We start from the raw sequence: 14,614 nt of genomic DNA, 5'->3' as shown, positions 1-14,614 counted from the left end.
GCTCTCAAGTGTCTCCAGGCAAGAAGCAGGCTGAGGAAGCTACTCAGCAGCAAACAGGGCCCATTTCCCATGGAAAAGGGAGGATGACCGAGCATGCAGGGCCAAGAGGCAGAGGGAGAAGCCACAGGGAGCCATAAAAAAGGGTGGGTGCGTTAGGGAAGCACTTGCCGGGAGCAGACAAGCCCTTAAAGGAGCACTGTGACAGCTGTCTGCTGGATTTCAACATTGCTGTGCATCCGTGGCTGCAGGGGGCACACCCCCTTTTCCTTTTTGAACCGGGTGTCTATTCACGTATCCTGTGCTTCCCCTTGGAACGTTGGGTCTTGGGGGGCAGACAGCTTGCCTCTGGCCTTGTTGCACGTCATAAGCCAAGAGCCACGGTGAGGTGGGGTTCTAGGGTCTTCACGTGGGAGGAGCAGGAATCATTAGGGGTCAGAGGGTGGACGGGTGGGGGGCAGCCTGTTCCACTGGTAGCCCCCACAACGCGCCACACTTTCAGGACTCATGCTCTTGTGCGCACCCCTCCCACACGGCCTCCAAGCTCGCCTGCGTGACTTGCTTTGGCCAGCGGGATACTAGCAGGTGTGATTCAAGCAGAGGCCCACTGGGACCTATCACTTAGAGCAGAGCCTCCACACGGTAAGCAGTCCAGCTCTCCTGCATGGATAGGGTCACATGGAAGAAAATGAGGTGCTCCGGGCAAATTCCCAGCTGAGTCCAACCGAAGGAGGTATCCGGCTGACACAGTGTGGAACAGAAGATGCCCAGTCAGTCACAGAATTGTGCAAAATAATAAGTTGATGTGGTTTTAAGCCATGAAGTTTGGGGGGGGGTTGTCACAGATCAGCAGGTAACAGAGACACCATCACCCCTAGCACCTGCAGCCCCTTGCAAAAGTCTCTGAAGCACTTCCCGTCCTCGCTCACTTCCTCTATCAGCGATCCTTTGAACCCACTGGGACCTCCGACCCCTCTGGTGTCCTCTCTTCTTTACTTGCCGAGCTCAGATGCTCCGGGCAAGCATCCCTCTTAGACAGCTCGCTGTCTCCCCCTCACCTCACTGCACTCACCCAGCATAACCGCAGTCCTGGCTGAATCCAGCTCTCCTTTCTCCTCGCCTTCTCGGGGGCAGCCTAAATAGGCTGGAGGAAAACACACAGTCACACGGACGGGTCCCCTTGACACTGCCGGGCCACCCTACTGTCTTTTCCTGGTTCCCTCCTGGTCCTCTCTCCTTGGACCACACTCCCCTCTCACCTTCAACTGATGGCCTCGTTCTCATTAGAAGAGAACCCCCCAGATTCCTACACCCACATCCACTCACCTCTCAGACTCCTCTTCAAGCTGTGGCTGAGCTGAACCACCCAGGCTCCTGTCAGATGCCAGCCCCCGCCCTCCCCTCTCAGGCGATTGCCTCACCTCTTTCTCCTCCATGGGCTCATTCCTGCTGGTGGACAACATGCTGCTTCCTTTCCCACTATAAAACCAACACTCTCTCTGGACTTGCCTTTTCTTTCTCGCTTTGGCCGTTTCTCTGCTCCTTTTCAGCCAGAACACCCCAGAAGAGTTGTCAGTCTCAAGGTTTCCAAGCCTCTCCTTCCACTCCCCCTTAGCCCGTTCAGTTGGGCTTATTCCTCCATCATTTACTTGTCAAGGTGACCAGTGCCCTCGTGCTGCGTGCTCTATTGACTAATTCCCAGTGCCCACTGACCAGGACCTCTCAGCAGCATCAGAGAAGGCTGATCCCTCCCGCTCACCCTAGCACTGTCTTCACTTGGCTCCTGGCCTACTGCCCTCTCCTGGTTTCCCTCATACCTGACATCCTCATGCTCTTTACCAGCTCCTTCTCTTCTCAAATACTCTCTTAGTATGAGAGTACCCAGGGCTCAATCTTCTCCCTCTCTTTTTCTCTATTTGCATTTCCTCCCATGGTGAGCTCATCAGCTGTATGGCTTTAAATACGACAAGTATGCTAATGAATGCCAAATCTGTACCCCAGGCTGGACACCTCCCTGAACGCCATATTCACATATTCAACTGCCTTATAACCTTAACGTGCAGCCTGAGGGAGAAATACATTTTTATTTTGCTAAGCTGCTGAGAATTGAGGGATGTTTGTTACTGCAGCATAACCAGGGCTATCCTGACTGCTACAGAACACTGCCACCACAGGTGTCCCAACATCATCGTTTCTTGGGTGGGTGCTTGCATTAGCTTCCTAAACAGCCTGCCTGCTTCCACTCTTTCTGGCACTGTCTCCATCAGACAGTGTAATGCACTGAATAGCTATTCCTCTGCTCCAATCCTCCAGTGGCTCACTTTTCTGAGTGTGAAAGTCAAAGTCCTCACGAGAGCCTACATGACCCCCTTCCCATCCTCCACCTCTCTGGCCTTGTCCCCTGTTGCTCTCATGCACTCCTTTGCTCACGGTGGCCACCTCCACTTTTCAGACACACCGAATGTGTTCCCAATTTATGGCCTTGGCACTGGCTCTTCTCTCTGCTGGAGATGCTCTTCCCCTAGAGCCCACATGGCTCACTCCTCCTCCTCCTCCCAGTTTGTTCAAATTACTTGGCAATGAGGCCTACCCCGCCCACCACCTTTCCTGGATCCCCAACTCCCTAATGCTGATCTACTTGTTTCCCCACAGCACTGATCACTTTTTAACATGGCATATAACTCACACGTCACGGGCCTTTTCTGCCTCCCTCGCTACAACAGGGGTTTTCAATTTGTTGGGTGCACCGGTGTAGAGTGGTTTCATCAGGTGCTGGGGCTGAGAGCCCGCTGGAGTGGTTGTCAGGAGACAGGTAAAGCCCCACCAAAGTCCTCAGCCCTTGGAGCTCCTGTTCAGGAAGGACCTGGCCCAGGCTGTTCAGCGCCCCGGCTCGAAGCCCAGGGAAGGCTGGTGTAGCCCGAGGATGGGCTATAGCGGCGGTCTCCAACCGTTTTGGCACCAGGGACCAGTTTCGTGGAAGACAGTTTTTCCACAGACCGAGGGCGGGGGCCGGGGCGGATGGGGGGGGCGTGTTTAGGCGGTAATGCGAGCGATAGGGAGCGGCAGATGAAGCTTCGCTCTCTCGCCCACTGCTCACCTCCTGCTGTGCACCCAGGCCGCGGACTGGTACCGGTCCACAGACTGGGGTTTGGGGACCCCTGGGCTACAGGGTCCTGATCCGGGCCCCTGTGTGGAGGCGGCCAGGGAGGAGGAGGGCGGGCCTGTCGGCACTGGACCCAGCCCCTACGCCACGGTGGCCCCTGGGCTCCGGGTCCCTGTCCCCACTCTGGCCTCCTGCCCGCTGTCCGAGGACGGGGGACGGTTTACCGGCAGCCGCAGCCAGTCCCGCAGGGACCCCGACCTGCAGAGCCCGGAAGGCCCGGGGCGCGGAGCCAGGCCGCCCTCCTCGAGGGGTGGGGGCCGGGTCGGGGTCGCGGGGGCGAGGGCGGAGGCCGGGTCGGTGTCGGGGTAGAGGGTCGGGGCCGCGAGCCTGTAGGTTGGCCTCCCGCACAAAGCTTCCCGCGAAACTGACGTCGCGCCCGGCGGCCGCGCAGGCACCGCCCCCGACCGCGCCCCTCCCCCGCGCTGGCCCAGCTCCTCAGCGCGCCGGCGCACTCGCCCTCCTGCCATTGGCTGCGTCGTGGCGGCGCGCGCCGGCCGGCGCACTGCGCGCCCCACCATTGGCCGGGCGGCGGCGCGCGGGGGTGTGTCCGCGTCGAACTCCGCCCCTGGCCCCGCTCGCTGAGGAGCGCGCGGCGGCGGCGGCGGCGGCGCGTGGCAGGTCCGGCGGGCGCCAGGAGGCGGCGGCCCGACCCCGGCCCAGCCTCGGCCCGCCCGCCCGCCCGGCCCCGATCCTGACCCCGACTCATCCGACTGGCCCGCCCAGCTCGCCGTGGCCCCGCCCCGGCCCCGGCACCTCCTGAGGGAGAGGCGCCGCCGGCCGAGCGCAGGCCCGGCCATGACCGACTTCAAATTGGGCATCGTGCGGCTCGGCCGGGTGGCCGGGAAGGTGAGCGGCGCGGGGCTGGGGCAAAGGTCGTGCCGGGGGACTGGGGCGCTGGGCCGGGGGCCGGGCCGGCTCTGGGAGTAGGGGGCCGGGGTGCGAGGCAGGGGGCCGGACCGGAGCTGGGGGTGGCGGGCGGGGTCTGGGAGTCGGAGTCGGGGGTGCGAGGCTGGGGGACGGGGGCTGGATCGGGGGCCTGACCCGGGCCGGGGCACGGGCAAAGGCCGGGCGGTTTGCGGGCGGCGGGCCGACGGCGTGGTTCCCGGGGCAGCCCTCCTCCGGTTGCGGCCCGGGGCTCCGGCCGTGCGCCGTGGCCGGGGGAGCAGGGGGCTGTGGCTGCGCCTGCGGCCGCGGGGCACGCAGGCCCTTCCGAGGCGGCGCGCTCCCTCCTCGCCGAGACCTGCGTGTGCGCGCCGCCTGTGCCTGCCGGTCCGTAGTGAGCTTCGGGCAGGGTTCGTGCTGCCAGCGGCGGCCCCGTCTGGCTGAGCCTCAGTGGGCCTCGCCAGAGCAGGGCCTCCCTCTGCTTCTCTCCCTTACCTGGCCCCGCCCTCCGCGTGTTCGAGGCTGGGGCTTCCTGGCACCTGTGGGCATTGAGGCTTGGCTGTTTCCAGGAGCCGGCCGGCCGTGCAGCTGCACCAGCCACGGACCTTACCCTGGATGGGAACCCTGTTCCCATCACCAGCGGCGGAAGCTTCTGGTGGGAGAGAGGAGCAGAGGCAGTCAGATGAAGGTAAAACCGATTCAGATGCTAGAAAAAAGCTTTCCAAGCGAGAATGACACTGGTCCGTTTTGGGGACCGTTTCCTGCCCTTCCTGCAAGGGGATGTGACTTTCTAACTAGGGAAGGGTGGGCTCCCCATCAGCTCTGAGGTCCCTTCTAACTCAGTGACTGATTGCACTAATGTCATCCCTTAAAACTTTTATTTGGAACATTTTAGACAGACAAAGAGGTAGGAAGGACGATTCAGTGAGCACCTGTGTGAGGACCACCTGGCTTAATAAATAAATGTTAACTGAAACCTTCTGCATATTCTGCCTCAATCCCGGCCCCCTCCCTCTACTCCAGTGACGTCATACTCTTGGACTAGGTTTATCAGCACATTAAAATGCACAGCTTAGTACCTGTCCAGTCCTGTGGCACTTCTTTTGGTTCTTCGCGAGCAGATGGGAAGTGAAGCCTGATGCCGCGACTCTGCGCAGTCAGGAGTGGGGAAGGACCAGGCTTTGGCACCTCTACCTGCTTTCAGAGTAGACGGCCGCTTGCCTGCTGAGCTCGCTTAGTCTCAAGGGGCGGCTCCTGCTCATTGTCGGTACCTCGTACTGATTCCAAATGTAATGTCTTGAAACGTTAATTTCCAGACCAAGTACACATTGATAGATGAGCAGGACATCCCGCTGGTGGAGGGCTACTCCTTTGAGGTAAGGACGCCGTTCCTTTGCCAGCATGCCCTTAGTCATGCCCAGGAGGGTCACAAGGGGTGGGTTTTCTTCCCTGTGATGTGAGGGCAAGACCTGGTACGCGAGCATCTCAAGCTGTCTGTCACTGCCCCGTGGAGCCCCCTACCGCCTCTGCGATGCTGGTCTTCCCCCACTTCCGCCTGGTTGCAGGCTCTTCCTGAAAAGGAGACAAATTGTGTCATGTTTGTGATTGAGTTCAGTTGGACAAGCTTCTGTGCCCTGGGAGACTCTCCAGGGCTGCCCCCCCTTCTCTCGCCCTCTGCTGTTCCTACCTGATGAAGCTGTTCGGCCTCTAGTCCTCACCCGCGCACTCCTCCTTCCACGAGTCTGTGGACCCACTCTTACCTCAGATGTCACCCTTTTACACTTACTTGGTCTAGGGCTTATCTTTTTTTTTTACTGGGTGGGGGCTTTTTTTTTTTTTTTTAAGGATAGGAAGATTTATTTCTCTGTGTCCACAATGTTTTGCAAAGAGTGGTTCGTGACTGCGTCTTGCCTCCACAGGAGGAGAGTGCTTCTTGGTGCCACGTGTCTGGGAGACTCCGGAGACCCCCAGAGTCCCAGGAATAGGCCTGGGATTGTCCCTCTGGCTTGTTTTTTAATTTGGAATGTTGTTGATAATCAGAGGCTTTTTAACAGAGCTTTTTCTTGTTTTCTCTCAGGCCCGGATGGAAGTAGACGCAGATGGAAATGGTGCTAAGATATTTGCATACGCCTTTGACAAGAACCGAGGAAGGGGGTCGGGAAGGCTCCTTCATGAGCTGCTGTGGTGGGTGTTCCAAGCTGCTTGTTTGCCCTGTCGGGTTTGCGCAAGCCCTGAGGTGCACGGGGCCCGTGGAGCCAGCAGACCCCTTGTTGACACATGGTGCCTTCCCCAGGTCTCCCAGTTAATTCTGTGTCATTGTCACTATCCCAGAGGGGTGGCTGCTTTGCGACCTGTGGCACTGGCAGGGCAGCCAGAGAGTCTGCAGGCTGAGCGCCCTTTCTGCTCGGTGTGTTTGGGACACAGCCTCCTCTGGGGGTTGGTGGGGTCTGGCCCCTCCTCCGGGTTGGGGAAGGGCCTTCCTCTCTTCTGTGTGAACAGCGAGGTTCCGAAGTGCTTGGGACCACGCAAGTGGGGTGTCCTCCAGGCTGTGTGTGAGATGGTTTCGGGTTCCCTCCTTGGCTCCCTGCAGCCTAGCTCTTAAATCCAGGGGCTGGGCTGTCCACGTGGCCTGTCCTGTTTGGGCCACAGACTGACATACTTGGGTTCCTCTCTGTAGCCTTGCTCCTGATAGGTCCCCTTGGTGTGACCAGGGACCAGTTCAGGGCACACGGCTGAGGCGTTCAGGAGGGTTGGGAGCCCATCTGGAGCATTGTCTGTTTCCTAGGGAGCGGCACAGGGGGGGCATCGCCCCTGGGTTTCAGGTGGTGCATCTCAACGCTGTCACTGTGGACAATCGCCTGGACAACCTGCAGCTGGTGCCATGGGGCTGGCGGCCCGGAGCCGAGGAGACCTCCAGCAAGCAGAGGTGGGTCTTCTTGGGGCCTGGTGGTGTGGCCGAGATGCCGCTGGGGGCGGCCCCTCCAAGCTCACTGCCAAGAGGGGCCCGCGACTACTCTGTGCTCTGAGGCTTCTGTGGCTTTGGTGACCTTGGCCGTTTTCTCTCAGGGTGCGGGGGTCCCCTTTTTCTTCACAGGGGGAGGAGACCGTTTGGAGGCTTATCTTTCTGGGCTGGTCTTCTGAATTGGCTCTTGCGGGGAGAGGGGTTGTGTGGGCCGGTCCCCTGTGGGTGGGCAGGACGCCCTTGAGATGTAGGAGCCATCTCCATCTCAGGGATGCCCCTGTGCACACAGATGGGTCTTGGTGTCATGCTCTTTTGTAAGCAGTTTGTCTGGTCAGTGGTTTAAAGGAAGCAGGACAGTGTGGCTCGGGGGTTGGCGACTCGGCCTCCACCTTTCCTTGGTCCTGAGGAGTTGGGCGGAGGGGATGCTCCGAGGGCAGTTCCCGTGGCCCCAGGAACAAGCCCCTCTGTGACTTCATGGAGCCCTTAGGAAGAGCTGGGGGACCAGCAGGATGGGAGCCAAAATGAGCCAGGGTGTCCCTGGCCACCTGTGCATCATTTAGGGGCTCCCTAGGGCTTCTGTGCATCTCCTCGGGCCCCTGGGCAGCTTCTCCTGACTTTGGCGGTGCTGGTACTGACTTCCCCTACAGGCAGAAGTCGGTGAGGTCGGTGCGGGGGTGTCAGTGTTTCTTAGGATGGAGACTGGGTGGCATCTTTGCAGTGGTCACCACTGGGGTCTTGGTAGAGCCCCATGCACTGGAGGTAGGAAATGGCGGGATTGCCCGGCCAGCTGGGCTTGCTGGTGGGGGATGGTCCCCAGGTGTAAGAAGGCCGCATCCAATCTGATGCTGCTATAGCTCTGGAGGGGTATCCATAACTCTGTACGGGGGGGGGGGGTCTCCAGGCGTTGGGGGTCTCTGCTCTGTTGTTAGAGGCTGATCCTAAGACCCCTCCTGAGGGAGGCTGATCCTCTTGTGGTAGCTGGGTTAGGATTTTCATCTTCCTGGAGGTTACGTGAGTCTAGACTTCTGGTTGCAAGTGACAGAAACTAAGCCCAATTTCGCTGAAGCAAAGATAGGACCCTTAATGGCTCCCCTGCTGAGATGTGGAAAGCCACAAAGCCACCTCCAGGTCTCAGGAGCGGCTGCCAGGGCTGCACACCCGCTTTCCTCAGCAGTGTCTGGTGGCGTGGGGAAGTCAGCTTGTTTTGAGTCACTTCTGTCTCCGTGCTGGGGGCAGGAGGGTTCTTTCATCAACAGAAGGAAGCTTGTGTCATCAGGACAAGTGTAAGGGCGGCTGAGCGGAACACCAGCCTCTGTGGATTTCCCCCAAGTTGTCCAGCACTCACATGGGTTCAGGGTAGGCCTGGGGCTCACCCTCCCTGGCTCCATGCAGGTCTGCTGCTGCCCATTGCAGACACTGGAGGGACACTGCCCACCGTGTCACCCAGCGATGGGTCTGTCTTTCTGGGATCTCAGCATTTGTCCATCTAAGCACCACGTATTGTTGTGAGATGAGGTGACCACGGTTAAGAAGACCTGTTTGGAAAAGGGTCTGTGACACCCAGGGCTGCCCCACCGGTGGTCTCCCCCAGGCCATGGCCCAGCTGCCCCATTCTCCTTCAGACCACTCCCAGGAGGCCCAGGACCACCCCAGGGGCCTCTCCCTGCTGGTCGGCAGAGGGGTTGGGGTTGGCCTTAGTTTGCCGGCCTGGGGTCGGCCCGTCAGCAGTCCTCCATCTGTCGGGGCAGAGCCAGCCCAAGGGTGGCCTGAACTCCCCGCTGGCCCGGCGTCACGTATCCTTCCATCTCACTCAGTGGCCTCCGCATGGCAGCTCTTTGTAGGAATCACCCCATATGTGAGGCGGGCGGTTTGGCAGCACAGCTCCTGCCAGGCACCTACCTTCTGCTCTGCTTTCCTGGCGTCACTTCAGTGGGGCCACGAGGGCGGCCCAGCCGGGTGGAAGGTGCTCTTTGCAAAGGTGCATTTCCCTCCCTTTCTGCCCTCGAAAGCCGGCTGGGACTGAAACTCACCTCTGTCTTCCAGGACTTCATTGAAGGGCTCAGAAAGTAGCCAGTTTTCTCCCACATCCTGACTTTCACCCTTTTCTTCTTCAAAAAAAAATCTTTTTATTGTGGCAAAATACAGATAACATTTACTGTCTTAACCACTTTTAAGTGCATGGTTCCGTAGCATTAAGCAAATTCAAATTGTCGTGTGTCATCACTACCATTGTCTCTAGAACTGTCTCATCTTCCCAAACCGAAGCTGTGTCCCCATTAAACACTAATTCCCCACCCATCTCCTCTGCCAGCCCCTGGTACCTACTGTTCTGTGAATTGCCAAGTCCTTGGACCTTATCTGAGTGGATTGATATGGCATTTGTCTTTCTGTGTCTGCCTTATTTCACTTCGCCTCAGTTATGTCTTTGAGGCTCATCCATGTCATAGCATGTATCAGAATTTCCTTCATTTTTAAGGTTCAGTAATACTCCATTGAGAGTGTGTGTGTGTGTGTGTGTGTGTGTGTGTGTGTGGCACATTTGGTTTATCCATCATCCATCAGTGGGCACTTGGGTTGCCTCCACCCCTTGTCTGTCGTGAACGATGCTGCTGTGAACACAGTTGTACAAAGAGCTCTTCGAGTCCCTGCTTTTGATTCTTCAGAGTGTGCACCCAGAAGTGGAATTGCAGGATCATAGGATAATTCCATCTACTTCTTGAGGAAGCCCCACGCTGTTGTCCACAGCATCTGCGCCATTTTACCTTCCCCCCAGCAGCGCACCGAGGCCCCAGTGTCTCCGTACCTTCACCAACACTTGTTTTCTGTTTGTTTGATAGTAGCCATCCCAGGAGTGTGAGGTGGTCTCATTGCGGTTTTGAGTTGCATTTTCCTGATGATCAGTGATGTTAAATTAAGCATCTTTTCATGTGCTTTTTGGCCATTTGTATGTCTTCTTTGGAGGAATATCTATTCAGATGCTTTACCCTTTTTTAAATTGGGTCGTTTGTTTTTTTGGTTGACTTGTAGAGTTCTTTATATATTCTGGGTACAAATCCCTTATCAGATATATGGTTTGCAAATATTTTCTCCCATTCTATAGGTTGCCTTTTCATTCTATTGATTGTCTATTGATTGTCTCTCTTTTTTTAAGTTTTTATTTATTTATTTAGGCTGCATTGGGTCTTCATTGCTGTGCGCAGGCTTTCTCTAGTTGCGGTGAGCAGGGGCTACTCTTTATTGCTGTGTGCGGGCTTCTCACTGGGGTGGCTTCTCTTGTTGCAGAGCATGGGCTCTAGGTGTGTGAGCTTCAGTAGTTGCAGCATGTGGGCTCCGTAGTTGTGGCTCTCGGGCTCTAGAGCGCAGGCTCAGTAGTTGTGGTGCACAGGCTTAGTTGCTCCGTGGCACGTGGGATCTTCCTGGACCAGGGCTCGAACCTGTGTCCCCTGCACTGGCAGGCGGATTCTTAACCACTGCACCATCAGGAAAGTCCCTGATTGTCTCTTTTGATGCACAAAATAATTGACTTTTCATGGAGTCCAATTTGCCTATTTTTTCTCTTGTTACTGTGCCTTTGGTGTCATATCCAGGATTATTGCCAAATCCGATGTTGTGAAGCTTTTGTCCTGTTTTCTCTGAGAGTTTTATTGTTTGGGGTCTTACATTTAGGTCCTTGATCCATTTTGAATTAATTTTTGTCTGTCACATTAGAAGAGGGTGACCCTTCCTTTTTTCTTTTTTTTTTGGAAGTATAGTTGATTTACAGTGCTGTGCCAGACCCTTCCCTTTTTTATCCAAGTCCCTCCCGGCCCGGTCTCCAGAGAGGGCGGGTGGGTTGAAGGGGATGGTCCACCCATCCGTTTGCTCTCGAAGTGCGGGAGGTGCCTCCTTCGGAGGCCAGCCCCAGGGCGGGCCGCTCACTGCCTTGTGCTCACCCCACCACCCGTGCCTCTTGTGGGGCAGTTGCGGGCACTTACAAGCTTCTGGCCCTGTCCAGCAAGAGAAGTGTTCGGGGGGTGTAGAGCAGCTCACAGCAATCGGGCAGGCAGGCCAACCAGGGGCAGATGTGGGCGCCCCCGGGGCCGCGAGCACGTGCTCTCCGTGCCTGTCTTGTGTGCAGCCGTCCCAGGCGTTGGGGAGATTGACGAGCAAGGCAGACAAAGCCCTGCCCTGTGCCTTTTAGTGGGAAGATGAAACAGGCTACATACTGGATGTTCCAGAGAGGTGAGCCCAGGCAGTGGGGTGGGCCAAAGGAGAGTCAAGCTGCAAAGCTGGGGGCGGGGCAGCCTGAGAAGAGGAAGCAGCTGGTCCACCCTGGGGTCACTCATTGTCACCTCCATACCTTGACCCTTCCTGGCCAAGGCATCCTGAAGCGCCTGCTTCTCTCTTTAAGGGAGCAAAGCTTATACTGGCTGGCGATTCAGCAGCTGCCCACGGACCCCATAGAGGAGCAGTTCCCTGTCCTGAACGTGACCCGGTACTACAACGCCAATGGGGACGTGGTGGAGGAGGAGGAGACGTCCTGCACCTACTACGAGTGCCATTACCCGCCCTGCACCATGATGGAGAAGCAGGTGCGCGGTGGGGGAGCCGGGCCTCCCCTAGGACTGCCCTCTCGCGGCTTCTCCCCTGCGGTGGCCGTTCCTTTGTCACTGCCTGACCGGGGCCCAGACCCTCCGGCCTCGGCGCACGGACGGCCAGGTCCTCGCAGGTCTGCCGTGTGACCGGAGCGCTGCTCTTCTGTGTCCTTTCAGCTCCGGGAGTTCAACATCTGCGGGCGCTGCCAGGTGGCGCGCTACTGCGGCTCCCAGTGCCAGCAGAAGGACTGGCCGGCCCACAAGAAGCACTGTCGGGAGAAGAGGCGCCCCTTCCAGCACGAGCTTGAGCCGGAGCGATGACCGGGCAGTCAAGTGGCTTCTGATCTCCCCAGGCTGCGGGCTCTGCGGGCAGCTGGACCGGGGCCACCAGAGGGGCTGTTCCTGCACTGGCTCCACCACCGGAGGCCCCCCCACCCCGCACCCCGCGGAGCAGAGACAGCTGGGAGGCCCCCCGGGACGCTTCTCATTATTTATATGTTAATATGTTTGTAAACTCATGTACAGTTTTTTTGGGGGGGAGGCAGCGGGAGGGTTAGAAAGTACAAATAGGGTCATTTGCTGTAACACTCACTTTCCGGGCGGCTGAGCCGAGGAGGGCGGCCCGCCCGGGTTGGGGCAAAGTAAAGGGTGGGACCGCCCTGAGTCCTGGCTGCTGTCTGCGCTCCGCCTCGGCCGGCATCCGTGGTGTGGGTGCGGGTGCAAGGGCTGCCGTCCCCACCCCCAGGCTGCCTGGGAGCGTGAGGGAGACCCAGACGTGTCCCTGTCCTGCGGCAGGAGCTGCTGAGGGTGGTTAGTTGCTTGGCCCCTGTTCTCAGCCCCTTTGAACTCATACAGTGGGCGCCTGGGAGCGCGGGGCGGGGCGGGGCGGGGCGGGGGGGGGCTTCTCCCAGCAGGACTGCTGAGGTCCGCCTGCGACTTGGAGCAGCCCAAGGGGTGAGAACTGCTTTCCTGTGCTCCTTCTGGGAGCCGCAGATCTCAGGGCTGGGCAGCGTCTGGTACACCTGGCCAAGCCGCCTGGGGGCCATAAGCTGGGTGGTGTGGCTGGGAACTTGCTGGTCTCCAGGGAGAGTGAAGGCTGACACCCGTCTTGGGTCATCCCTGGCCCCACGTTGGTCCTGCAGGCTCCTGCCACGCCCTCCTTTCTGCAACGTTTCTGCAATCTCCCAGGACGCCCTGTGTGTGCTCTGCTTCCCTGGCTGGGGCTAGCCCCTTTGTGGCCTTTGGTCTGTGAACTGAGCTGAGCTTTCCGTAGCTTCTTTTGCAGAACTTGGAGGCCTCCTGGGCAGTGCGTCCTGGAGAACAGGACTGGGGAAATGGGTGATAGCAATATGCGGGGAGCAGGAGGGAAGGCTCAGTTCCAACCCCGAGGGAGGGGTTTTCTGCAGGTGAAGGGACTCCACGTGCCCACACGGGTTTTTGCTGAGAAGACCTTGCTACCGTGCAGGTCAGCTGTGGTGCCTCTTCCAGGTTGGGGTTTTTTGTTCCGGGTTCCCCCAGACCCCAGGTTGAGCACCAGTGGGGGCTCAGAAAGCTGTCAGAGAAGAGGCTATGTGATCCTGAGAGACTGTCCTACTGACCACAGCTGGCCCGAGCCCTCGGGACGTTCCCAGGGCCAGGACGACTCCCAATTCAGAGGCCAGCTCTGGCCAGGCCCATGGGGGTGGGGAATCCGGTGTAGACCAGCGTGTTGAGGTTTGGGTAGTCTTCCAGGCATGGGGCCCTGAGTGTGCTCAGTCTGCTTTTAAAAACAGGCTCCTGGGATGAGGAGGCCCTGGGCTACAGGCTGTGTGTCTTGCCTGTGTCCTTTGGGGAGCGGCCAGGTCGGCCCTCCGGGCTTTTTACGTTTCCTGACCAGGACTGTCTTGTGATCAGCTATTCCTTGGAAAATTACATTGAAAGGGAAGTGCCAGAGTGTCGGCCGACCCATAGGATGCCACGCTGGGTCCTGATCCCGGGTGCTTGCCGCCGTGGCTCATGGCTCATCTGGAATAGCCTTGACCTGGGGATCGCTGTCCAACGTGGCTGCAGGAGCTGGTGCTGTAGTTTAGTTGGTGGCTGTCCCCTCCTGATGGTGCTGTGTCTTGTCCTACTTGTTAGAGACTCTTTGAGTCTGGGCTGGAGCTAAGAGGGTGGTGGCCATGGGGGCCTAGGGTTTGCTCATATCAAGTCTCCTGGAGTGGATGCCCTCGTGAAGCTGCCCCAGGGTCCACACAGTGTTTTTATTCCCCTTTGCTTCCCTTCTTTATTTGATACCCAGCCCCTGGTTTCTTTTCTCTTCTAAAGGCCCCGAACCTCTTAATTTTTGTAGGCACACATCGGAGAGCGTCTGAAAGTTCAGCATTCATTCATGGTTAAAACGTGGGCCATGTTTCTTACCTGTTTGGAGCGAGGTGTAGGGGGCTGCTTGGCCTGACTACCTTTTGTACCAGATCAAATCAAGATGTGTGGCTCAGCCATTTCAGGCTGTCCTGTGGCTTCCTGACCAACTTTTCTGCTTCTCTGCTTCAGCTGCCATCTGAGCTGCTGACTGGTATCTGTATTTCTAGTGATAGAATCCACTTTAAAAACCACAGGCTAACTACCCAGGTAGCCATGTGGATTTGTCTTGTCCCATTTGCTGGAGCTGCCATAACAAATTATCTCAAGCTGGTGGCTGAAAACAATGTATGGTCTAGGTCCTAGAAGCCAGAATTCTCTAATCAAGGTGTGGGCAGGGCCATGCTCCCTCTGAAGGATCTAGGGAAGGTTTGTTCCAGGCTCTCCCAGCTTCCGGCAGCCTCAGGCGGTCCTTGCCTCATAGAGACCTACCAGTCTTTACATTGTCTTGTCTTCCGTTGGTGTCTAACAGACCACACCTCCCCTTCCTAAGGATGCCAGTCATAGTGGATTAGGGCCATCCTAATGACCTCATTTTAACTGGATTACTTCTGTTACTAAAGACCCTGTTTCCAAAGGTCACATTCTGTGGTACCGGAGATAAGACTTCAACATATCTTTTTTGCGGACACAATTCAA

General features: G+C 57.7%; 1 protein-coding gene across 2 annotated transcripts; it reads left to right on the top strand.

Moving 5' to 3' along the window:
- Positions 1-3,778: 3,778 nt before the first annotated feature.
- ZMYND19 (zinc finger MYND-type containing 19) lies at positions 3,779-12,092 on the top strand. 2 transcript variants are annotated; one of them, XM_049711230.1, is made up of 7 exons: positions 3,782-4,006; positions 4,612-4,730; positions 5,359-5,418; positions 6,120-6,226; positions 6,828-6,968; positions 11,395-11,575; positions 11,756-12,092. In XM_049711230.1, exons 2-7 carry the CDS (start codon positions 4,725-4,727, stop codon positions 11,897-11,899), a joined length of 639 nt encoding a protein of 212 aa, XP_049567187.1. In that variant the 5' UTR covers positions 3,782-4,006; positions 4,612-4,724; the 3' UTR covers positions 11,900-12,092. The 2 variants fall into 2 exon arrangements, with proteins under 2 accessions (XP_004284977.1, XP_049567187.1); XM_004284929.4 differs by lacking the exon at positions 4,612-4,730 and having other exon boundaries at positions 3,779-4,006.
- Positions 12,093-14,614: the final 2,522 nt, after the last annotated feature.

The sequence above is a fragment of the Orcinus orca genome, chromosome 6 (assembly GCF_937001465.1).
Source record: "Orcinus orca chromosome 6, mOrcOrc1.1, whole genome shotgun sequence".
Taxonomy (NCBI): Eukaryota; Metazoa; Chordata; class Mammalia; order Artiodactyla; family Delphinidae; genus Orcinus; species Orcinus orca.
This window is presented reverse-complemented; position numbering and strand designations above follow the sequence as displayed.

Excerpts from the sequence above, each read along its gene's own strand:
- ZMYND19 (XM_004284929.4), top strand. The coding sequence starts at position 3,956 with ATGACCGACTTCAAATTGGGCATCGTGCGGCTCGGCCGGGTGGCCGGG. Across the intron at positions 6,227-6,827 it reads CTCCTTCATGAGCTGCTGTG|GGAGCGGCACAGGGGGGGCA; the intron begins GTGGGTGTTCCA and ends TCTGTTTCCTAG. Across the intron at positions 6,969-11,394 it reads GAGACCTCCAGCAAGCAGAG|GGAGCAAAGCTTATACTGGC; the intron begins GTGGGTCTTCTT and ends TCTCTCTTTAAG.